Below are 26,971 nucleotides of genomic sequence, written 5' to 3' on the forward strand. Positions count from 1 at the left end.
CAGCAAGGAAGAAGACACTACTCCAAAACCGGCATAAAAAAGCCAGACTACTGTTTGCAACTGCACATGGGGACAAAGATCGTACTTTTTCGAAAAATATATTCTGGTCTGACGAAACAAAAATAGAACTGTTTGGCCATAATGACCATCATTATGTTTGGAGGAAAAAGGGGGACAACCGTGAAGCACGGGGGTGGCAGTATCATGTTGTGGGGGTGCTTTGCTGCAGGAGGGACTGGTGTACTTCCCAAAAAAGATGGCATCAGGCATCGTGAGTGAGGAAAATTACGTGGATATATTGAAGCAACATCTCAAGACATCAGTCAGGAAGTTAAAGCTTGGTCGCAAATGGGTCTCCCAAATGGACAATGACCCCAAGCATACTTCCAAAGTTGTGGCAAAATGACTTCAGGACAACAAAGTCAAGGTACTGGATTGGCCATCACAAAGCCTCAATCTTAATCCTATAGAAAATGTGTGTGCAGAACTGAAAAAGCCTGTGCGAGCAAGGAGGCCTACACACCTGATTTACACCAGCTCTGTCAGGAGGAATGAGCCAAAATTCACCCAATTTATTGTGGAAAGCTTGTGAAAGGCTACCCGAAACGTTTCACCCAAGTTAAACAATTTAAAGGCAATGCTACTAAATACGAATTGAGTGTATGTAAACTTCTGACCCACTGGGAATGTTATGAAAGAAATTAAAGCTGAAATAAATCATTCTCTCTACTATTATTCTGACATTTCACATTCTTCAAATAACGTGGTGATCTTAACTGACCTAACACAGGTAATTTTTACTAGGATTAAATGTCAGGAATTGTGAAAAACTGAGTTTAAATGTATTTGGCTAAGGTGTATGTAAACTTCTGACTTCAACTATATATATATATATAATGAAATAACTCAAATATAGTCATTGCGTAATTATTCAGCTCCCTGAGTCAATACATGTTAGAAACCCCTTTGGCATCGATTACAGCTGTGAGTCCTCTTGGATAAGTCTGTAGGACATTTGCACACCTGTATTGTAAAATATAATTTAAACAACTATTCAAGCTCTGTCAAGATGTTGGGGATCATGGCTAGACAGCAAAGTCTTGCGACAGATTTTCAAGGAGATTTAAGTTAAGACTTAAATCCACTCAGGAACATTCACGGTGTCCTTGGTAAGCAACTCCAGTGTAGATTTGGCCTTGTGTTGTAGGTTATTGTCCTGCTGAAAGGTTCCTCTAGTATTTTGACTCCATTACGTTCATTTTATCCTAAAAAATAGTTTGCCCATGTCAAGCGTACCCATACCGGGATGCATGCTCGAAAATAAGGAGGCAGTTATTCAGTGATGTGTTCTGTTGGATTCGCCACAAACATAAGGCTTTGCATTTAGGCAAAACGTGTATTCCTTTGCTGTGTTTTTATCTAATATTATTTTAATGCCTTGATGCATGTTTTGGATATGTTTTTTCTGTATGTTTGTATTCTTCTTTTCACTCTCATTTAGGTCATTATTGTGGAGTCACTAGAATGTTATTGATCCATCCTCTTGTCTTCTCCCATTACAACCATTGTAGCTGTTTCAAAATCACCAATGGCCTCATGATAACATCCCTGAGCAGTTTAATTCCTGTTCTGAAGATCAGTTCAGAAGGACACTGTATCTGTTATGTGTCTGGATGGTTTAATACATAATCCACATCAGAATTAACTTGACCATGATTAAAGAGATATTCATTGTCTAATTTTGTTATTTTTACCCATCTACCAATCACTGCCTTTCTTTATGAGGCTTTCAGAAAGCTCCCTGGTCTTTGTAGTTAAATATGTGCTTGGTATTAAATACCTGACGGACCTACAGATGTATGTATGGGGACAGAGAAAGGTTTAGTCACTCAAAATCATGTCAACCCCTATTATTTCACACATACTGAGTCCATATAACCTATTATGTGATTTTGTTAAGCCAAACTTTACTCCTGAACTAGGCTTGCCAAGACAAAGGGGCTGAATACTTATGTAACAACTATTTTCGCATTTGTATATAAAAATATATATATATATATACAGTACCAGTCAAAAGTTTGGAAACACCTACTCATTCCAGAGTTTTTCTTTATTTTCACTATGTTCTACATTGTCAAATAGTAGTGAAGACATATAACACATACATAATCATGTAGTAACCAAGAAAGTGTTAAACAAATAAAACATATATTTTATATTTGAGATTATTCAAAGTAGCCAGCCTTTGCCTTGATGACAGCTTTGCACACTCTTGGCAATCTCTCAACCAGCTTAATGAGGCAGTCACCTGTAAGGCATTTCAATTTACAGGTGGACCTACATTTGTGGAATTTCTTTCCTACTCAATGCCTTTGAGCCAGTAATTTGTGTCGTGACAAGGTAGGGGTGGTATACAGAAGATAGCCCTATTTGGTAAAAGTCCAGGTCCATGTTATGGCAAGAACAAAGAGAAACAACAGTCCATCATTACCTTAAGACATAAAGGTCAGTCAAGGTGCAAAATTTCAAGAACTTTGAAAGTTTCTTCAAGTGCAGTCGCAAGACCATCAAGTGCTATGATGTAACTGGCTCTCATGAGGACCACCACAGGAAAGAAAGTCCAGAGTTACCTCTGCTGCAGAGGACAAGTTCATTAGAGTTACCACCCTCAGAAATTGCAGCCCAAATAAATAAAAGTAACAGACACATCTCAACATCAACTGTTTAGAGGAGACTGCTTGAATCAGGTCGAATTGCCGCAAAGAAACCACAACTAAAGGACACCAATAAAAATAAGAGACTTGTTTGTGCCAAGACACATGAGAATTGGACATTAGACCGGTGCAAATCTGTCCTTTGGTCTGATGCGTCCAAATTTGAGATTTTTGGTTCCAACCACCGTTGGAACTGTGAGACGCCAAAAAGGGCCCAAAAGGACTCAGACCATGAGAAACAAGATTCTCTGGTTTAATGAAACCAAGATTGAAGTCTGTGCCCTGAATGCCAAGTGTCACGTCTGGAGGAAACCTGGCACCATCCCTAATGTGTTTTTCAGCGGCAGGGACTGGGAGACTGGTCAGGTTTAAGGAAAATATGAACAGAGTAAATTACATAGAGATTCTTGATGGAAAACCTGCTCCATAGCGCTCAAGACCTCAGACTGGGGTGAATGTTTGCCTTCCAACAGGACAACGACCCTAAGCACACAGCCAAGACAACGCAAGAGTGGCTTCGGGACAAATCTGACTGTCCTTGAGTGGCCCAGCCAGAGCCTGGACATGAACCTAATCGAACATCTCTGTAGAGACCTGAAAATAGCTGTGCAGCGACGCTCCCCATCCAACCTGACAGAGCTTGAGAGGATATGGAGTGAAGAATGTGAAAAATTCCACAAATACAGGTGTGCCAAGCTTGTAGCTTCATATCCAAGAAGAATCTAGGCTATTATCGCTGCCAAAGATGCTTCAACAAAGTTCTGAGTAAAGTGTCTGAATACTTATGTGAAGAAAAAACAGTTTTTGCTTTGTCATTGGGGTATTGTGTGTAGATTGATGAAGAAGAAAGCAATCGAATCAATTTTAAAATAAGGCTGTAACGTAACAAAATGTGGAAAAAGTCAAGGGATATGAATACTTTCCGAATACGATGTACGTTTGTTCTATGAAACTAAATAAATCCTGCTCTCTGACGCACAAAACTTCTTTGCTTGATTCATGATAGTGTGGTTAAACAAAGCAAGGAAAGTGAACTTCAAAACATTTTGTAGTTTTATTGGAATTTGCAGCTGTTGTTGGTGAGTAATGAATCTGCTAGATTTAGTGTTCGAATGAGTAGTAAATGGTTTATAGGGACCTATATTAAATATCTTATTAATTTTCTTATGAATCATTATTCAATATTTTAAAAGTTGTTTATAAATGTGTGAATAACTATGTTACTAACATTTACACATGTGGGAGTAATGATACATAAATGAGGAATAAACTTTACTAATCCATTATAAATTATTTATTACGTGGAGTTATTATAAAGTGCTACCGAACATTGCTAATTCAAAGCTTTGAACTGTGTGTGTGTGTGTGTGTGTGTGTGTGTGTGTGTGTGTGTGTGTGTGTGTGTGTGTGTGTGTGTGTGTGTGTGTGTGTGTGTGTGTGTGTGTTTTCACTTTATCCCCATTCCTGGTTATTCTCATGTATGTATTTCCCCGTCCAGCCCTATGCCTTGCTCCCTGCTTTTTTTCATTGTATGTGGGCTTGTGGGAATCATGATAGCTTGCTTCTCCATATTAAGAGTAATTCAGGCCAACTTTTTGGTGACTTTGGTGACAAACAATGCAGTCTTTTGGCACATATTCTACAGTGGGGTCCAGAGTTATTGACACCCTTGGTAAAGATGAGCAATAATCAGTGTATAAAATAAATAATTCAAGTACAGATCTATATTGTATGCTCCAAAAATTGGGAAATTATATTATTTTATACTAATATAATTACTCAGAGTAAAATATTTTGTTGAAAGAGGAGGTTAGGATGTCTTGGGGGTATGATCTTTGACCCTCTGTAAATGTCTCACTCATCATTATTCACGATTCATTCAGGGTTATTTGTTAACAGGGTAAAATAAATAAAAGTGATTCCAAGATGACACAATATATTATTTAAAAAATGTGTAATTTAGCAGACGATCTTAACCAGAGTGACTTACAATAATGAACGCATACGTTTTCATACTTTTTTTTTGTACGATTATTATTATTGTTATTGTATTTACCATTCATTTCTATTCGGCACAAAATAATCTGAAACACAACCACAACAAACTGCAATGCATCCAGCAAAGTTTATAGTCACAAGCTTGATGTAGTCTAGGAAAATGGGACCAAATACTAAGCTTTTGACTACTTATTTATAATAAGTTTTAGGGGTGTCAATAATTTATCCCCCAACCTTTTTTGAGAAAAAAAAGTATTACTTGTTAAACAAAATCTGTTTCTCTGAGCAAGTGTATTAGTATAAAATAATATATACTGAACAAAAACATGAACGCAAACATGCTACAATTTCAAATATTTTCCTGAGTTACAGTTCATATCAGGAAATCAGTCAATTCAAACATGTATTAGGCCCTTATCTATGGATATTACATGACTGGGAATACAGATATGCAGCTGTTGGTCAAAGATACCTTTAAAAATAAAAAAGCTATGGGTGTGGATCAGAACACCAGTCAGTATCTGGTGTGACTAACATCTGCCTCATGCAGCATGAAATTTGCATAGAGTTGATCAGGCTGTTGGTTGTGGCCTGTGAAATGTTGTCCCACTCATCTTCAATGGCTGTGTGAAGTTGCTGGATATTGACGGGAACTGAAACACGCTGTCATACATGTCGAACCAGAGTATCCCAAACATGCTCAATGGATGACATGTCTGGTGAATAGGCAGGCCATGGAAGAACTAGGACATTTCAGTTTCCAGGAATGGTGTACAGATCCTTGCGGCATGTGGCGGTGCATTATCATGCTGAAACATAAGGTGATGGCAGTGGATGAATGGCGTGGTATCTGTGCATTCAAATTGCCATCGATAAAATGCAATTGTGTTCGTTGTCCATAACTTATGCCTGCCCATACCATAACTCCAACACCACCACCATGGAACACTCTGTTCATAATGTTGACATCAGCAAATTGCTCGCCAACATGACACTATACATGTGATCTGTAGTTGTGAGGCGGGTTGGGCATACTGCCAAATTATCTAAAATTATGTTGGAGGCAGTTTATGGTTGAGAAATGAACAAAAAATTCACTGGCAACAGCTCTGGTGGACATTCCTGCAGTCAGCACGCCAGTTGCACACTCCCTCAAAACTGTGACATTGTGTTGTGTGACAAAACTGCACATTTTAGAGTGGCCTTTCATTGTCCTTTTATTTAAGATGCACCTCTAATGATCATGCTGTTTAATCAGGTTCTTGATATGCCACACCTGTCAGGTGGATGGATTATCTTGTCAATGGAGAAATGCTCACTAACAGGGATGTAAACAAATTTGTGCTTAAAATTTGCAAAAAACTAAGCTTTTTGTGCGTATGGAACATTTCTGGGATCTTTTATTTCAGTTATTGAAACATGGGACCAAAACATTACATGTTGCATTTATATTTTTGTTCTTTGTAATTTCCCAATTTTTTGGAGCATACAATATAGCTCAGTATTTGAACTATTTATTATATACAGTCATTATTGCTTATCTTTATCAAAGGTGTCAATTTGGGAACCCACTGTACTTCATAACAATTGTCTCTCTCCATAAAATGTTGTTTTATTACAGTATTGTAACGTTATATTTTACAATCTGTTACGAACAGTCATTTTAATTCTGGAGATTTGCGTAAATGCTTTCCCAGTGAAGTTAAAGCTTCTGAAAATCTATTGGCAATAAAGCATCAGTCAACCAAAAGTAATTGTAATTGCTCTTATTACATGAATGTCATGCTACAGTATATCGCTATTCACATGGGAATTTATTTGTGCGGTCAGCAGGTGTTCTAGGGAGTTTTTGTCTTCTGAATATTGATTCAATTCAGATGTGATTGACTTTACAGAAATAGTAACATCTGGCTATACTGACGAATCTAAAAGCTGTGAAGTCAGTCAGGCCATGAATTATGTTTTGAATTTGTATGCAAAGATGTGAGTGCACAGGTAGTTGAGGATGGAAATGGCACATTAATCAGCTGTCACAACCCCTCTCATTCATTGACAATGGTACAAGAACTTCTCCACCACGACTGGCCTCTTAAGACACCAACAGTTTTACAGTTTAAGCCATTCTACAGCAAGCTAAAAAAAAAGAAGTCTATCTTGGTAGTGTCAAAGAGCGCAAGATATCCCCTGAATTCAAGGCAAAGAGCTACAGTATAGGCCTTCAAAAGCAGATGGCACTGATCGTTATAAAAGCCCTGTCAATTCATGCCTTACCCACTCATTCACAGCAGTAGAAATATGGAACATTATGGAAAATGGTTATGATATGGCCAAAGGCGAAACATGATCAATGCCTTTGTGATTGCTATGCTTGCCGCTGTTTCTTCCAATTTGGTTTGCAGCCTTGGATGTCATCAGTTGTTGTCTCAGGGTTTTTTGCCTGTAGATAAAATACGAAATAAAGTAAGTGATGACTATTCACTTTCTAATAGTTGGAGTTGAATCCCTACATTGTTTTTCTGGGAGGTAATTTAATAAGGAATGATCTAGGAATAACTAGTGATATGATTTAATACATTTTTTATGCTTCCGTAATTGCCTTCCCATGGGGTTATGTTCAGTTTTGCATGTTGCCGTGCTGTAGCTTATCCATTTATTGTATTATGTACCCCCCCCCATTTTTTTCTTCATATTCATCACCCCTCAAGAAATCTAACTCAATTGTTATTTTTGGACTATAAGCTGTATCTCAGCATTTGAGATATAGAATTGTTTTGTTTCTAGTCCTTAATCATTCTCCCCATTTCTTCCTCTTAGATACATATGTCAAGCTGACCTTATTGAACTCAATGGGCCAGGAGATGTCCAAGTGTAAGACGTCGATCTGTCATGGCCAGCCCAACCCTACATACAAGGAGACGTTTGTCTTCCAGGTTGCCCTCTTCCAGCTGTCAGACGTGACGCTCATCCTCTCCGTGTACAACAAGCGCAGCATGAAGCGCAAGGAGATGATCGGTTGGATCTCGCTAGGCCTCAACAGCTCTGGAGAGGAGGAACTCACTCACTGGACCCAGATGAAAGAGTCCAAAGGACAGCAGGTCTGCCGGTGGCACAGTCTGTTGGAATCATAGACCGACAGAATACAGGAGGAAGCAAAGGTGGTTGAGAAGAAGGAAGAGAGGGATGGGGAACAGGGACACGGCTAATCCCATAGGTGTCTCTGCTCAGGTGAAACATTCTTTATGTGGACTGGGTTGATGGGTTGGGCATGGTGGGTGGTGTTATGTGGTCTAGGCGATGGCAAATGACTTGACAGTGTTACTTAATATGCCAGCTTTTTTAAATCGTCTTTGATTAGGATGAACACTTGTCAAAGCTGATACGAAATTCCCTGCTGGGTCCTATCATCTTGTCATGGTTGCAACACATTTACAATTTGACACATTGGGTGAAATATTTACAGTGCAAAATCTGTGCAGTAATTGAAAGAGATCATATTACTTCAAGAGTGCTTACTGCTCCATCTATTGTTTTCACATGTATTTGGGAAGCCAAGATAGATACAGTATGTATTGCATATCTGCGCTGTTTAATGCTAAACCTGGATGAATCATCAATTCTCTCACGTAATTGTACAATGAGAGGAATATGAATACATTCTGTTTTGACAATAGCAGTGCTCTTTCTCATTGTTAAGTACTTACAGTGCATTCGGAAAGTATTCAGACCCCTTGACTTTTTTCACATTTTGTTACATTACAACCTTATTCTAAAATTGATTTAATAAAAAAAGTTCCTCATCAATCTATATACAATATTCCATAATGACAAAGCAAAAACAGGTTTTTAGAAATATTTGCAAATGTATTAAAAATAAAACCCAGAAATAACTACAACTTGATTGGAGTCCACCTGTGGTAAATTTTATTGGTTGGACATGATTTGGAAAGGCACACACCTGCCTATATCGGTCTCACAGTTGACAGTGCAAGTCAGAGCAAAAGCAAAGCCATAAGGTCCAAGGAATTGTCCATAGAGTTCCGAGACAGGATTTTGTCGAGGCACAGATCTTGGGAAGCCTTCCAAAAAATGTCTGCAGCATTGAAAGGTCCCCAAGAACACAGTGGCATCCGTTCTTAAATGGAAGAACTTGAAATCACCAAGACTCTTCCGAGAGCTGGCCGCCCAGCCTAACTGAACAATTGGTCAGGGAGGTGACCATGAACCCGATGGTCACTCTGACAGAGCTCCAAAGTTCCTCTGTGGAGATGGAAGAACCTTCAAGAAGGACAATCATCTCTGCAGTACTCCACCAATCAGGCCTTTATGGTAGAGTGGCCAGACTGAAGCCACTCCTCAGTAAAAAGGCACAAGACATCCCCCTTGGAGTTTGCCATAAGACACCTTAAGACTCAGATCATGAGAAACAAGCTTCTTTGGTCTGATGAAACCAAAACTGAACTCTTTGCCTTGAATGTCAAGCTGCACGTCTGGAGGAAACCTGGCACCATCCATAAGGCGAAGTGTGGTGACAGCTTCATGCTGTGGGGATGTTTTTCAGCGGCAGTGAGTGGGAGACTAGTCAGGATCGAGGGAAAGATGAACGGAGCAAAGTACAGAGAGATCCTTGATGAAAACCTACCCCTTAGCACTCAGGACCTCAGACTGGGGTGAATTTTCACCTTCCAACAGGACAACAACCCTAAGCACACAGCCAAGAAAAAGCAGGAGTGGCTTCAAGTCTCTGAATGTCCTTGAGTGGCCCAGCCAGAGTCTGGACTTGAACCAGATCAAACATCTCTGGAGAGATCTGAAAAGAACTGTGCAGCGTCACTCCCCATCCACCATGACAGAGCTTGAGAGGATCTGCACAGAATAATTGTAGAACCTCCCCAAATACAGGTGTGCCAAGCTTTTAGTGTCATACCCAAGAAGACTCTAAGCTGCTTTCGCTGCCAACGGTGCATCAACAAAGTACTGAGTCTAAATACTTATGTCGTTTGTGATATTTCAGTTTTGTATATTTTATACATTTGCAAACATTTCTAAGACCTATTTTTTCTTTGTCATTATAGGGTATTGTTTGTAGACAGTCAAAACATCAATTTAATCAATTTTAGAGTAAAGCTGTAACGTAACAAAATGTGGAAAAAGTCTAGTGGTCTGAAAACTTGCAGTGTGTTTTGCAGTGTGTTTTGAGCTGTGAGCTTGCATTCTGACATCAAGAACAGATCTTGAATTGTGGTGGCATTTGCTCTCTTGCATTTGCTACCATGAAAACCATTTAAAATTGCAAATAGTTGCACATCATACATGTTTTTGAACTCTATCAATCATAAAATATAATGCAAGTCCTTTATATTGCAGAACTTTATGTTTATGCATTGTTTATAGTACATAGGGCAAGCAAATTGGCTTCTCCAAACAGTGACCTGGTAGAGTTGTGACATGTTTTGGGGATTTAGAGATAACGATCGATTATTACTCTAGAAAGTAAACAAAATTATTTAACATATTGTATAGATAAATAAAAACGAGGCTATTAAAATACCTTTATTTTTATGAATAACAAATACAGTGTGTCCCTAAGTTTATGCCATTGGTGTTATTCCTTGAAAATCGATCAATGCAAAGATAGACAAGGACTTTGAGCATTATCTGCTAATCACAACCTTCTAGTATGTCTAAATACAAAATGCCATTGGTGTTACTCAATTTAAATGAAGGTAAATTACATTGTAAGCTAAATTGAATCATATCACTTTAGTAAATTGTTCCAATGTATTCATAATTAGTCAATATTATTTAAAGTAATTAAGCTGCCATATTAGTTTATTTAGAATGTAAAGATGTACCAGAATACATTAAAAAATAAGTATTCTTTCACAATGCCATGCCCAAATGCCACCAGAATTCAAGAATGGCCCAGATACAGAGAACTAGTTTGTCTAGATTCAAGTTTTAATGTCATGCACAACTACAGTGAAATGCTTTTTTGCAAGCTATAACACCAACAATGCAGTAATCAATAACAATGTAATACAAAAAATAACAAATAAGAAGAACACGATAAAGTAAGTAAGCACAATGCAGGATATTGTCGGGAACTGGAACATGATGTTGTACATGTCGATTTAGAGCATCCCAAACATGCTCAATGTCTGGTGAGTATGCAGTGTGTCATGTCTGGTGAGTATGCAGGCCATGGAAGAACTGGGACATTTTCAGCTCCCAGGAATTGTGTACAGATCCTTGTGACATGGGGTGTTGCATTATCATGCTGAAACATGATGGCGTGATGGTGGCAAATGAATGGCACAACAATGGGCCTCTGGATCTCGGCAAGTTTTCTCTGTACATTCAAATTGCCATCGATAAAATTCAATTGTGTTCATTGTCCGTAGCTTATGCCTGGTCAAACCATAACCCCACCGCCACCGTGGAACACTCTGTTCACAACATTGATATCAGCAAGCTGCTAGCAGACAAGGCACCATACACATGGTCTGCGGTTGTGAAGCCGGTTTGACATACTACCAAATTCTCTAAAACAACGTTTCAGGTGGCATATGATAGAGAAATTGACATTAAATTCTCTGGCAACTGCTCTGGTGGACATTCCTGCACTCAGCATGCCAATTGCACACTCCCTCAAAATTCAGACACGTATGGCATTGTGTTGTGTGACAAAACTGCACATTTTAAAGTAGCCTTTTATTTCCCTATGAAATGATCGTGCTGTTAATTCAGCTTCTTGATATGCCACACCTGTCAGGATTATCTTGGCAAAGGATAAATGCTTACTAACAGGGATATAAACAAATGTGAGCACACAATTTGAGAGAAATAAGCTTTTTGTGTGTACGGAAAGTTTCTGGGATCTTTGATTTGAGCTCATGAAACATGGGACCAACTATACACAGGTTCACTTTGAGTCAAGACCAACATACAGCTGGCTAATTTTCAGCAAGTGTGGAACTTGTTTAGAAAAACTGCATGCTGTCTGATGATTGTTGACTAGCGCTTGCCTAGTCCCTTTCCCAGAGTGAAATATCTGATCCAAATATGCCTATATAAACATGCTTATTAATAGGATAGCAGACTAAAGCCTGGTACAGATACAACAGCCGACATAATGAGAGGCAAGATTAGAAAAACTAGCCCATTTTATGTGTTGTGTTGTAGAACAGCAGACTAAAGATGGGGCATTCAGGTAAAAAAAATACAAGAGATGCGGTTAAGACCGTTTCCACAGTAACGTTCCCTCTTTACAATGACGTAATAAAAGTTTGAAACAAAATTGCCATTTGTTGTAGCAAGGTGCTGTAACAAACGAGTATCATGAAATACATGCACCAGAAACAGGGCCCACTTTGAGACTAGGCTAACTGATTGCAGCAAAACAGCTGCTTGGCTAAACACATAACTTCAGCACACTGTTCTCTGATTGGCTAAAAAGACCCATCTCATCTCAAGTCTTTAGCCAAGGTTTGACATGTTGAATATTGGAAACTCCAGAAGCCGACTTGAGATGTTCTAAAACTAGACTGCTCAGATCAAGAAAACATTGTTTTAAAACAACATAAAACCGTCTCTTCTCAGCTGTTGTACCTGTACCGGGATTAACCATGGAAAAAGAGGAAACTGTCTTGATGAGTGAATGGTCTAAGACAGGGCTCTCCAACCCTGTTCCTGGAGAACTACCCTCCTGTAGGTTTTCAATCCAAACACAGTTGTAACTAACCTGATTCAGATTATCAACCAGTTAGTTATTAGAATCAGGGTTGGAGTGGAAACCTGCAGAACCGTAGCTCTCCAGGAACAGGGTTGGAGAACCCTGCTCTAAGCTAAGTGACTGCACTCTCACATACCAATCTGACTGGTTGGTCTAAACTTTTAAGCATTGCTTATTTCTCACAATGACGTTACTGGCCTAATGTACGTGGGGAGTTGGAGTTAGAAAGGTGGCATGTTTTGATCCAGATTCAATTGCACATGTACTCTCCACACATTTCATAATTGGAAGTGCTTTGGGAATAGCACTCCTGATGTGTGTTGTCATATTACCAAAAAGTGACGCTTTGAGTGCACAATATTAGCAGGAGATATTTGAGCTTCTACTTTAATAACAATAGCAAATTGGAGATGTGAATAATTGTTGGTGGTCAATCAAGCAGGTGCAAGTGCCACACATGCCCTTCAACTAAGCAAGTTTTTCACAAAACCAAGGGAATTCTGAGCCTTCGTTTAACGATGATGGATAGGGATCTTTAGCAGCCTTATCTAATGAGGTGTCACTTGGTTATTTGTACTTGCATTCAGTTTGCTTCAACGTTTGCTACGTTGTGTGACGGATTGTACTGAACGACATGTTTTCCTTGAATGGTGTGCACTGTTCTTCAACAGCTTTTGAGGTACGTTTGCACCCGTCTGGTGGGTGTGGCGAGGTGTGGCCTGATCAATATGGGTGTGACCTGTGCCAGGCACAGCTGGATAAGACGCTGCGTCGCAGTGTTGAGGCGCCACTACACCCTGTGGATTGATCCCAGGCTGTGTCACAGCCGGCCGTGACCGGGAGCCCCATAGTGCCCGCACAATTGGCTCAGTGTCGTCTGGGTTAGGGGAGGCTAAGGCCAGGGGGATTTCTTTAGCTTATTGCACTCTTGCAACTCCTTGTTGTGGGCCTTTCACCTGCAAGCTGACTTCGGTTGTCAGCTGAGCAATGTTTCCTCCAACACATAGGTGAGGCTGGCATACTGGTTAAGACATAAGTGTTTTAAGAAGCAGCGCTTGGCGGGTCATGTTTCGGAGTATGCATGACTCGACCTTCACCTCTCCCGAGCTCGTTGAGGAGTTGCAGCGATGAGACAAGATTGTAACTACCAGTTGGATATCATGAAAAAGGGGGTAAAATTACAATTTTAAAAAATATGGATGTGACCATTTGACATCGCAAACCTTGTGCAGTAATCACCCTCTGGGCCACCATAATCTCAACACATTTCAACTGGCTGTTCAGTACCGTTTCAGTTGAATTCAACATTGCACACCGTTGTCTGTCTAATATAGCATTGTCACTCATCTGTTCTTTATTATTTCTCTTTTCCCTGACCCCTGGTGCTGTGTGCTGTGGTGGCACAAGAATCCCATTCACTTGCCGTACACTCTAGGTTTCTCCTTTCTCCTAAAGCGTGCAGTTGTTTACTACTTCCGACAAATATAAAAGCATTGGATTGGTGGAGACATAGGCTCGTGGGAGTTTCCGCCATATTTCTTATACGAGTCATTTCCTTTCAAATCATTGAAGGGAAGTGAACAAGTGCACACATTGGGAGGAGAGATAATTGGGCCATAGCTCTTGTTCTACCCGTTATTGATCCTCCTGTTGGTGTAGGATCCATTCAAAGGCCAATGGAGTCCAGTGAGCTTTCTTGTAGGGGTAAAGGACAAATGGAGCACATTCACAACTCTCACGCAACGTTACAGTGCCAAAATTTGCAAGAAGCATATAATTTAAAGGAAAAGTCCAACTTAATAAAGGAGACAAAAGAAACTACCGGTCACTCCGGACAGAATTAAACAGAATTAAATCATTTGGTGGTCCTTCTGTAGCTCAGTTGGTAGAGCATGGCGTGTAACGTTGTTGGTTTTTCTGGGACCATCACAATTCCTGATATGTTCCACATGACTGTAACTGCTTTGGATAAAAGCGTCTGCTAAATGGCATATATTATTATTATTATATTATTTTGCATTACATTTCAAAGTGCACAACTAGTATGGCTGGTACGTGGTTGTTGCTTTTTCTGTGGAGTATCACAATTCCTGTATATGTTCCACTACTTAACTGTTCTATTTGACTACAGCAAAGATACTTCTCACTTCTTGATTGTTACATCCTGAATACAGTCAATTAAAGAAAATATTGATCTATTTTTGTATTGATAGTGGGAAATAGCTCTGTGAGAAGTTGTTTTTAGTCACATACGTTGTTCAAACACTTTAGTTGATTTATTTCTTTATATATGGATAAATCATTTGAACAGTAGAGCAAAGCAACACACTTTTCCTGTTTTTTTGTTGTTGTCAAAATAAGATGCTGTAGGGAATGGAATAATACAAATAAAAACTAAATGAATGGGGGGAGGGGTGTTGTCTCTAAGTGCTGTTGTCAGCATTACTTAGAGAAGCAATGTGTATTTCTTGTACAGTTCTTTATATTGTAACCCCCATCTCCCCCCCCAAAAAGGATAAAGAAATAAGGAAAATATATAAGGAAAATAAGGAAAATATGTAGTCAACTTCCACAAGAAGTCCCACAGTACACCAGCACATATTCTCTCTCTCTCTCTCTCTCTCTCTCGCTCTCTCTCTCTCTCTCTCTCTCAAAGCTATTCAATCAGAGGTGTAGGCTTTTTGTCCAGAATAAGACGAGAGTCAGTGTCAGTCCTCCACCAAATGTTTCAATCATCCAGTGGCAGTCTCTCAAGATGTCAATATTTTTTATGAAGTAACACCCCAATCCTATTGCCATTTTTAACACATTATATGTACACACTTGCACAGTTACTACTGGTATTTGCCTATTTACTGTGTGTAAACAGTGTCCTGATATACAGTATGTAGGATTTGATCGAATTTCAGTAATGTAGTAAAAAGAAATCTACTCAAATTTTAGACTCCACAAATACAAGCACTGAAATCCCATGGTACATTTTGTTATTACAATGTACCCTTGCATGAGAAACATCAATGATACACATTTCAAACCTTTCCTATACATTTTGTAATTGTTAGACAAGTTCTAGTGTCAGCAAATTTTGTCAGACGCTGATAGACATTCCGAATGATAACACCATTGACCTAAATGTTTTGTTACCAAAGAAACAGCAACTAAGAAGACATCTGCTTATGTCATGTTATGACAGAATTCACAGATTTTCACCAGCACCAACAGATAAATCTGAATTAGCCTGCGGGGTCTTGCATTCAACAACCCGCCTGTGTGTAACGCAATGTGAATGCATTTATAGGTATTTAAAGTATACATGCTGCCATAGGGAGCCATAAACTGTGATAAAAGCGTATATAACGTTTTTAGAATGCAGAATGTAATTATTTCTGAATATATTGATGGCCTATATGTTTTTATAAAAGGTGTTATGAATGCTTATAGTCTTATAATTCACTTTGGAATTTGGGCTCATAATGCAGCATGGAGTGATATACTGTAAGTCACTATAAACTATTAATAATGCATTATGCAGTGGTGTAAAATACTAAAGTAAAAATACTTTAAACTACTACTTTAAGTAGTTTTTTGGGGTATCTGTACTTTACTTGATATGTTTTTGACAACTATTACTTTTACTTCACTACATTCCAAAAGACAATTATGTACTTTTTACTGCATACATTTTCCCTGACACCCAAAAGTACCCATACCCATACATTTTGAATTCTTAGCAGGATAGAAAATTGTCAAATTCGCACACTTATCAAGAGAACATCCCTGGTCATCCCTACTGCCTCTGATTTGGCTGACTCATTAAACACAAATGCTTTGTTTTTAAATGATGTTTGAGTGTTGGAGTGTGACCCTGGCTATCCATAAATAAATAAAAACAAGACAATTGTGCCGTCTGGTTTGCTTAATATAAGGAATTATATTATTCGTACTTTTACTTTTGATACTTCAGTATATTTTAGTAACTACATTTACTTTTGATACTTAAGTATATTTAAAACCAAATACTTTTAGACTTTTACTCAAGTAGTGTTTTACAGGGTGACTTTCACTTTTACTTGACTACTTTTCCAGTAAGGTATCTTTACTTTTACGCAAGTATGAAAATTGAGGCTGGCAGTTGATAGCACAAAGGACACAGCACAGTGACTCTGTATGATATGGAAAACATTTAGGTTTGGCACCCTTTTTTGTAAATCTTTCACACTACCATGGCTTGAAACGTAACATGTTTACAAGTATGTTATATGCTTTGCATTATTATTATTTTGTCAATTAGTTGATTTACATAGTAGTTTTATTCAGTTTTTGATTCATTTTCTTGCTTTTTAAAAACTGCCCATTACCACCGATTCGATCGGCTCTATACATTTATCTCTTGGGAATTACTACGACTTTGTGTCACTGTGTGTAAATGTACTTCTGTACTTACCTGTGTACTAGAGATCAGATTTGATTTGTAAGAATGTATTTTATGATTATTATTGATTAAAAAAGGATTTCTATGGCATCAAACACAACTACTTTGTCTTAGTGTTTAATTTTGTATATACTTTCCGTCCATTCTTAGAACATTAACCAAGACATTAGTAGGCAGGGCAAAACCATTTTTGTGATTTCTGGTATATCATCAAAATAAATCAATTGCAGCATGTTTTTGGACTATCTCAGCAATTTTTACCTGAATAAGTACAATACCATTGGAAATTAATGTTGAAAGTTCCATTTATATTTCTAAAAGGTAAGTTGAAAATGATGCTGTCGCTGCTTCCTGTTGATAAGACATATTGATAAATAGCCAAATGTCAAAAATTGACAATTGTGCAAGATGGGAGAGATGAGGTTGCATGTCCTGTTAAAACGAACTAAGCTAAAAAAAAAAAAACACAGAGCTAAAAAACCACACGGAATCTGGGAATACATCACTGGTTAGAGGACCAGTTGTAGAGGACAGCGAGATGCATTTTGAAGTGTTGTATTTTGAGTAAATTAGGCCACCAATGCAGTAAGTGTAATGCAACACTTTATCTGTTAATGACTTCCATCGATATCCCGCTGAAATCAATAGAACAGGGGCAAACGTTTGGGGTGTAGCGCTGTTTAAACTACCACAATTCAAAGGCCACAAGGCAACTTGGAATAAACTACATTTACATTACATTTAAGTCATTTAGCAGACGCTCTTATCCAGAGCGACTTACAAATTGGTGCATTCACCTTATGACATCCAGTGGAACAACTATATAAACTATATATGGTTGGTTAGATTAGAACTTGTAGAATGCTTATCACTATATTTTGGATTGGCAGATGTTGATTTCAGGAGGCTTTTCTCAAGGAAAACAGAACAAACCACTTTTTTTCTGTTAACTTCAACGTTTTACCACCTGCCATAGGATATCGCTGTTGACAATGGTAAGCTGCTATTTAAGTAAAAACAAAACAAAGATATTGATCCATATTAAGCTATTTATCTTGTGTCATTGTGTTGACTATAAACTTTTATGCTAACATTACATATCTGAGGTAAAAAGGATGTGTAATTCTGCCCAATTATATGTGGTCAAACATCAGCTTGTGTAATGTATAACACATACTGTCCACATCATGAAAAGTAGCATCATATACAGTGCCTTGCGAAAGTATTCGGCCCCCTTGAACTTTGCGACCTTTTGCCACATTTCAGGCTTCAAACATAATGATAAACTATTTTTTTGTGAAGAATCAACAACAAGTGGGACACAATCATGAAGTGGAACGAAATTTATTGGATATTTCAAACTTTTTTAACAAATCAAAAACTGAAAAATTGGGCGTGCAAAATTAGTCACCATATAGTTGCGACTGCTAAACACAGAACAAACACGCACAAAAACCATGTGGGAACCAGAGGGTTAAATAGGGAATAACTAATAATGTAATAGAAACCAGGTGTGTACAATAAAGACAAAACAAATGGACAATGAAACATAGATCGGTGGCGGCTAGAAAACCGGTGACGTCGACCGCCGAACGCCGCCCGAACAAGGAGAGGCACCAACTTCAGCGGAAGTCGTGACAAGACCGTAATTTCCTGTTCAACGTAAAATATTTGGCAGCATTATCAACAGGTTCAGAATAATTCTGTTTTGAATGGAGTAATAAAAAAAATGTTTTGTGAAAATCACTGCAATAACTGTGCTTTATCTGTCACCCTGATATTGGCTATACTTGCTAGACAGCTACTTCCCTCTCCATACTGTGGGACAAATTGTGCCTCGGCTTGCAGCGCATACTCCCCCCATTGAGCAATAGACCATCACTGTGACGTTGAGGTTGTTACTACCAATATTACAAGTTATTTTTCATGTAAGCTGCTATCCTTCTCCAAATAGTGGGCTGGAAACAATTGGCCACGCTAGTTACCACCAGCGGTAGGTGAAACAGCTGCAGGAAGCAAATGACTTCGGTGTTCACCTTGATTCAACACCAGTGGCACTGGTCATTCACAACAGCTTGTCGTGCTTCCTGAGCACAGGTATGTTAGCTAAATGTCATGTCACGGTGACATCCAGATGGTTACCAATATGTATACCGTATCTTACAAATTGTTTCTCCAAACGATAAATGGATCTCTCCCCCGTCCATCAAAATAAACAACTTTCTTTACAAGTTTTGACAATGCCTGGCTGTTGTCGCCACCCAGGGAGGGTGGGTTTGCAGTGGTGTAAAGTACTTTAGTTAAAATATTTTAGAACAAGTCATTTTTTGGGGGGTATCTGTGTACTTTACTTTAATATTTATATTTTTGAAAAATATTTATTTTTACTTCACTACATTCCTAAATAAGATAATGCACTTTTTAATGTACCACACATTTTCTCTGAAACCCAAAAGTCCTCGTTATATTTTTAATACTAAGCAGGACAGGAAAATGGTCAAATTCACGCACTTATCAAGAGAACATCCCTGGTTATCCTCACTGCCTCTGATCTTTTAATACATTTTAGTGAATCATTATACTCCATAATGACAAGGCAAAAACAAGTTTCTAGAAATTTTTGCTAATTTATTAAAAATGTTAAACTGAAATATTTAATTTGCATAAGTATTCAGACCCTTTACTCAGTACTTTGTTGAAGAACGTTTGGCAGTGATTACAGCCTCGAGTCTTCTTGGGTATGACGCTACATGCTTGGCACACTTGTAATTGGGGAGTTTCTCACATTCTTCTCTGCAGATTCTCTCAAGCTCTTTCAGGTTGGAAGGGGAGCATTGCTGCACAGCTATTTTCAGGGCTCTTCAGAGATGTTCGATCAGATTTTTAAGTCCGGGCTCTGGCAGGGCCACTCAAGGACATTCAGAGACTGTCCTTGAACCCACTCCTGCGCTGTCTTGGCTGTGTGCTTAGAGTCGTTGTCCTGTTGGAAGGTGAACCTTTGCCCCAGTCTGAGGTCCCTATGGTCAACTCTGACAGAGCTCTAGAGTTCCTCTGTGGAGATGGGAGAACCTTCCAGAAGGACAACTATCTCTGCAGCACTCCACCAATCAGGCCTTTTTGGTAGAGTGGCCAGATGGAAGCCACTCCTCAGTAAAAGGCACATGACAGCCCACTTGGAATTTGTCAAAAGGCACCTAAAGGACTCTCAGACCATGAGAAACAAGATTCTCTGGTCTGTTGAAACCAAGATTGAACTCTTTGGGTTTTTTGCTAAGCGTCACGTCTGTAGGAAACTTGGCACCATCCCTTTGGTGTTGTAACATAACAAAATGTGGAAAAAGCCAAGGGGTCTGAGTACTTTCCGAATGCACTGTATATAAAATTATTTACTTTTATTTATTCAGCCAGATTGAGACCAGTGTCTCACTTACAATGGTGACCTGAGAAAAAAAATATAAATGAATACACAATAAAATAAAAAACATTCAGAAATAAAACAATACCCTCCGAGAAACCTTCAATATCTAATCTTATGAAGGGGAAGCTCCAGATAGCCCAGAATATTCTGATCAGGATAGTATTGAAGGTGAGTCCACGTACTCGCATAGGCAGGAGCTGCTTTCAGGAACTGTTGTTGAGGCTAGGGTGTCCCAGATTAGACTAGGTTTGGTTTACAGGAGTATTTATGGTCCCAGATATCTAAGTGATTACTTTCCTCATGTTAGGGATGCACACAATCACAGCACCAGATCAGGTGTTGCTGATGTGTGCTTATACAGGTTTAGGAGTAATGCTGGGTAAGGTACTTTCTTGTATACTGGAGCCTCATAATGGAATGAGTTGCCTCTGCCTATAAAAACAACGCCCTCTCTGGACAGTTTTAAAAATAAAGTAAAAATATGTCTTCTGTGCCCATATGAATAACCCCTATGATGTAACTGGAATGATGAAATAGATGTTCTTCTTCTATGCTTTTGTTTTATTATTTCACTGCCATACTGTGTTTGATCTTGGATCTTGTCTAGCCATCTTGTGTCAAGAGGACCACAATGGAAATAAGTCCCTGAATGTATTGTGTGTTATCTTCAATGATTTTATTAATGTGCATGTATGGATTTTAAGTTTTATGTGTGCTTGTTTTTAAAAACTAAACACCACCTTTAGTAAGCTGTTAATGGTCTGGTGTCTGAGGTCAAAACACCACATAAATACAAGGTTCCCTTTCAGTCGGTCACTCTAAATAGCATACTGTGGAGAGTCAATGACCAATCATATTGAACCTGAAGAAAACTGAAATCCCACCCAACAGGCCAAAGGATGCCGAGCCCGCCCTTGGAAACTCCACCTTCCTGGCTATAACACCAGGGCTCACAATCATTTCCTCAATTCTTTGCTCTTCAACTCGCCTGAAGGAAGAACGTGTCATGCAATTTAAAAACTTTTCAAGCACATGAAGACCATGAGATTCAGCACTGACTTAGGTGTCTATTAGTGGGGAGAGAGTACTCGTTCCCCTAGATGCTATGAGTTTTGGGTCTTGGTATCGGTTTTTGAGTTTGATAAAAGCAAACTACTTTCTGTTCTGCTTGTGTAGCTAACTCTTCCTTGCTAGGGTAGGATTTGTGTTTGCTAAAACCCACTACTTTTTGCACTGCTTGTGCAGCCAGTGTTTCCTTGCTTGCGTAAGATGGCCAGTGGTAAAAGTAAGTAAAAAAAAAAAGCCTAACCAGCCAAGTTTGAACCTCCGACCGTGGTTTTACACTGAAAATGAAAGATACTCACGAGTGCTGTCCTGTTTGCCTGGGGTGTGAACATGCTCAGGAGGCTTTGGCTCGCACCAGTTTGTTTGACCATTGTCTCCGGCTGGGTTCAACTTCCATTTGACGGTGGGCTTACTTTGTGAGAAAGATTAGGGCTGCTGGCGAAGGGTCTTCCGGTGATAATGACCTTGGGAATGGGGTCATCTAAGGTCAGGAGAAAGCAGTAGCGGTGGTTGGAGTAGATATGGGTGTCATCCCGGCCGAGTGAAGGTCATTCTGTTTTTTCAGGCAGTGTCCGGATTCCAGTGATGATATACTATCCGTGGTTGGCTCCGGAGGGTTTTTAGAGTGTGAATCGGATGACATCAATCCGGAACAGCCTAAAGCTTTGGATTTGGCGGGGGAACGTGAACTATTGGTGGTTAATGTGCTTTTGATGATGTGTCGTAGGGCAGCAGCTCAACTAAGGGTTGAATTGGCTAGTTCCTCCAGGTTTGGAGGAAGGTATTTACCTCCTGTCCCTGCAGCAATGAAGCATTGCTTACCCCCTGTTTAAAGATTTAGCCAATAAGGTAAAGGATACCCCTCATTCAGCCAGGCCAGTTTATGGCGAGTTCATGAATGTAGATGGTATGGAGGAGACTGGGCTCATTTGCACGCCGCCGATGGATGTAAAGCTGGCGAGTTACTTAGCTCCAAAGGCTAACAAGGGGGCTACTCCTAGCTCGGTGGTTCCAAATAAATAGTGCCGGTTCTTGGTGGATAAGCTGGACAAAGTATACCAGGCTGAGGTTCAGGCGGCCACCGAAAGTGGCTCCCCTTCCTGTTTAAGTGGCGCTCGGCGGTCGTCGTCGCCGGTCTACTAGCTGCCACCGATCCCTTTTTCCTTTTCGTTTGTTTTTGTCTAATTGTTCCTTGTTGGGGTTTTGGGATGGGTGTAATTTAAATTTGTTTAGCCTGCTGTGGTGTTTGTTGACTTTTGGGTTTTCGCTGTCCGGTATTTTTGTAACCCATCACTCTCCCGGCATTGCAGATGCCCACACCCACCATATGGAGTCAGCAGGCGCAGCGACCCCCCCTCTCCCCACGATGGAGGAGAGAGTCATTCATCATACATCCATCCTCCATCGCATGGGATCAGCGATGGATCAAATGATGGAGAGGATGGACCGTTGGGAGAGGAGTGGTCTTCCTACTACCCCACCTACCCTCCCACCAGCAACTCTACCATCTCCTCCAGCGGGATCCGGGGCCAGTGCTCTGCGTATCACACCTCCGAGGGAGTACGATGGAGCGGCAGCGGGGTGCCAGGGATTCCTGTTACAACTAGAGCTCTACCTGGCCACCGTTCGGCCGGTTCCCTTGGACAAGGAGAGCGTGAGTGTCCTCATCTCCTGCCTGACGGGTAGAGCCCTGGAGTGGTTCAATGCAGTCTGGAACGGGCCCGACTCAGCGAGGGGCCACTACCTGGAGTTCACCCGCCGTTTCCGGGCCGTGTTCGATTATCCTCCGGAGGGCCGAGCGGCAGGTGAGAGGCTGTTCCATCTCCGGCAGGGGACGAGGAGCACGCAGGACTTTGCGCTGGAATTCCGGACCTTGGCCGCTGGAGCGGGGTGGAACGACAGGGCCCTGATAGACCATTACAGGTGTAGCCTAAGAGAGGACGTCCACGGGGAGCTGGCTTGTCGGGACACTACGCTCAGCTTGGATGAGCTGATCGACATGCCAATCCGGCTAGACCATCTGCTGGCTGCTCGTGGACGTTCTGAAAGAGTCCTGTCAGTTCCACCTCCTGGCCCCCCTGCTCCCATCCCGATGGAGCTAGGAGGGGCTGAATCTAGGGAGACCGGAGCAGGAGGCTCCCCCTGTACCCATTGTGGCCGGAGAGGGCACACTTCCGGTCGGTGATGGAGGAGTCCATCTGGGAGTCGAGAGGGCAGGCAGAACACTCCACGGTCACCCCAGGTGAGTCAGCACCACACTCTCCCAGAGCTTCCTGTTGGTCACATGTTTTTGTTAATTTGCTTCCTGAAGTTTTTCCCTTCTCTCCAGCATAAGGCGCTAGTCGATTCAGGCGCAGAGGGGAATTTTATAGATTGCGGACTCGCCCAGAGGTTGAGGATTCCATTAGTTAAAGTAGATCTTCCCCGTGCACTCCTTAGGGGGCGATTGTTAGGGTCAGGGCTGGTCAGGGAGGCCACGATTCCTCTGGAGATGATTACACGGGGGAATCATAAGGAGCGGATTAGTCTGTTCCTTATCGATTCACCTGCGTTTCCGGTGGTGCTGGGCATTCCCTGGCTGGCTATTCACAATCCTAGGATTTCGTGGAGACAGGGAGCTCTCCAGGGGTGGTCTGATGAGTGTTCAGGCAGGTGTTTAGGAGTTTCCATCGGTGCGACAACGGTGGAGAGTCCAGACCAGGTTTCCACCATGCGCATTCCTGCTGAGTATGCCAATTTGGCTATCGCCTTCAGTAAGAAGAAGGCGACCCTATTACCACCCCATCGACAGGGGGATTGCGTGATAAACCTCCAGGTAAACGCTGCACTACCCAGGAGTCACGTGTATCCTTTGTCCCAGGAGGAGACGTTGGCTATGGAGACATATGTCACGGAAGCCCTGGGACAGGGGTACATTCGGCCCTCCATGTCACCCGTCTCCTCGAGTTTCTTTTTCGTGAAGAAAAAGGAGGGTGGTTTGCGTCCGTGTATTGGTTATCGAGGTCTAAATTCCATCACTGTGGGTTTTAGTTACCTCATCCTTTCACGGGGCGCGATTCTTCACGAAACTGGACCTCAGGAGTGCGTATCATCTGGTGCGCATTCGGGAGGGAGATGAGTGGAAAACCGCGTTTAGTACCACATCTGGCCATTATGAGTACCTCATCATGCCGTACGGGTTAAAGAATGCTCCAGCCATCTTTCAATCCTTTGTTGATGAGATTCTCAGAGACCTGCACAGACAGGGTGTAGTGGTGTATATTGATGTCATCTTGATCTACTCCGCTACACGCGCCGAGCATGTGTCTCTGGTGCGCAAGGTTCTTGAGCGACTGCTGGAGCATGACCTGTACGTGAAGGCGGAGAAATGTGAGTTTTCCAAACAAGCCGTTTCCTTCCTGGGTTATCGCATTTCCACCTAGGGGGTGGTAATGGAAGGTGACCGCTTCAAGGCCGTGCGTAATTGGCCGACTCCGACCACGGTAAAGGAGGTGCAGCGGTTCTTAGGGTTTGCCAATTGCTACTGGAGGTTTATCCGGGACTTTGGTCAAGTCGCTGCTCCTATTACATCACTGCTGAAGGGGGGGGGGCAGTGTGTTTGCAGTGGTCGGCAGAGGCAGACGGAGCTTTCTGTCGTTTGAAGGGGCTGTTCACCGACGCGCCAGTGTTGGCGCATCCGGACCCTTCTTTGGCATTCATTGTAGAGGTGGACGCATCCGAGGCTGGGGTTGGAGCAGTGCTCTCACAGAGCTTGTGTACGCCACCGAAGCTCCGAATTATGATGTGGGGGATAGGGAGTTGATGGCCATGGTTAAGACCCTGAAGGTGTGGAGACACTGGCTTGAGGGGCCTAAGCACCCTTTCCTCTGGACTGACCACCGTAACCTGGAGTATATCCGATCAGCTAGGAGATTGAATCAACGTCAGGCAAGGTGGGCCATGTATTTCACCCGATTTCGTTTTACTATCTCGTATCAACCAGGTTCCCTCAATACTAAGGCCGACGCGCTCTCCCGCCTATACGACACTGATTACCGGTCCATCGATCCTACTCCAATCATTCCGGCTGCCAAGCTGGTAGTATGGGAGGTGGACGCGGACATTGAGCGGGCACTAAGGGAGGAATCTGCGCCTCCAGAGTGCCCGGAGGGTCGTAGGTACGTGTCGCTCGCTGTTCGTGATCAATTGATTCGGTGGGCTCATAGTCTACCCTCGTCAGGTCACCCGGGTATTTTGGGGACGGTGCGAGGTCTTAGAGGGAAGTACTGGTGGCCTACCTTGTTGAGAGACATGCGATTCTATGTCTCCTCCTGTTCGGTATTTGCGCACAGAGTAAGGCTCCTAGGCACTTGCCACGAGGGAAATTACAACCCCTCCCCATTCCAGAACGGCCGTGGTCCCATCTATCGGTGGATTTTCTTACGGATCTTCCCCTGTCTCAGGGGAACACGACGATCCTGGTCGTTGTGGATCGGTTCTCGAAGTCCTGCCATCTTATCCTGTTGCCCGGTCTCCCTACGGCCCTAAAGACTGCGGAAGCACTGTTCACCCATGTCTTCCGGCACTACGGGGTGCCCGAGGATATCGTTTCTGGTCGGGGTCCCCAGTTTACGTCCAGAGTATGGCAGGCGTTTATAGAGCGTCTGGGGGTCTCGGTCAGCCTGACCTCGGGTTATCACCCAGAGAGTAATGGGCAGGTGGAGAGAGTGAACCAGGAAGTGGGTAGGTTTCTGCGGTTGTATTGCCAGGACCGGCCAGGGGAGTGGGCGAGATACATCCCCTGGGCTGAAATGGCCCAGAACTCACTAAGCACCTCCTCTACCAACATGTCACCGTTTGAGTGTGTGTTGGGGTACCAGCCGGTTCTGGCACCATGACATCAGAGCCAGACCGAGGCTCCTGCGGTGGAGGAGTGGGTGCAGCGCTTTAAGGAAACGTGGAGAGCCGTCCAGGAGTCATTGCATCAGGCGAGTGGACGGCAGAAGAGGAGCGCTGACCATCACCGCAGAGAGGCCCCCGTGTTTGCACCGGGTGACAGGGTCTGGCTCTAGACCCGAAACCTTTCCCTCCGCCTACCCTGCCGGAAGCTGGGGCCATTGTGTAGGGCCATTTAAAGTCCTGAGGAGAATAAACGAGGTGTGTTATCGATTGTTACTCCCTTCGTAGTGTCGTATTAACCCCTCATTTCATGTGTCTCTCCTCAGGCCGGTGGTAGCTGGTCCCATGCAGGAAGGTGAGGTTCCGGAGGTCCCTCCGCCCCCTCTGGACATCGAGGGGTCCCCAGCGTACACGATACGGGCCATTCTGGAATCGAGGCGCCGGGTGAGGGGCCTGCAGTACCTCGTGGACTGGGAGGGGTAAGGGCCGGAGAAGAGGTGCTGGGTACCGGTGGGGGATATATTGGATCCCACTATGCTAAGGGAATTCCATCACCTACATCAGGATCACCCTGCGCCTCGCCCCCCGGGACGTCCCCGAGGCCGGTGTCGGCGCGCTGCGGGAGCCGTGCGTCTGGGGGTGGGTGCTGTCACAAATACCACCGAAGGTGGCTCCCCTTCATGTCCGGGTGGCGCTCGGCGGTCGTCGTCGCCGGTCTACTAGCTGCCACCGAT

General features: G+C 42.1%; 1 protein-coding gene across 2 annotated transcripts in view; it reads left to right on the forward strand.

Annotated features, from left to right (window-relative positions):
• LOC118402606 (synaptotagmin-14) overlaps window positions 1-10,303 on the forward strand; it is a 150,256-nt gene extending 139,953 nt beyond the window's left edge. For both annotated transcript variants that reach the window (XM_035800781.2, XM_035800788.2), the window contains exon 9: window positions 7,527-10,303. In XM_035800781.2, coding sequence (XP_035656674.1) covers window positions 7,527-7,840 — 314 coding nt within the window. In that variant the 3' untranslated portion in view covers window positions 7,841-10,303. The remainder of the gene's footprint in view (window positions 1-7,526) is intronic.
• The last annotated feature ends 16,668 nt before the right edge of the window (window positions 10,304-26,971 follow it).

The sequence above is a fragment of the Oncorhynchus keta genome, chromosome 2 (assembly GCF_023373465.1).
Source record: "Oncorhynchus keta strain PuntledgeMale-10-30-2019 chromosome 2, Oket_V2, whole genome shotgun sequence".
Classification (NCBI taxonomy): Eukaryota; Metazoa; Chordata; class Actinopteri; order Salmoniformes; family Salmonidae; genus Oncorhynchus; species Oncorhynchus keta.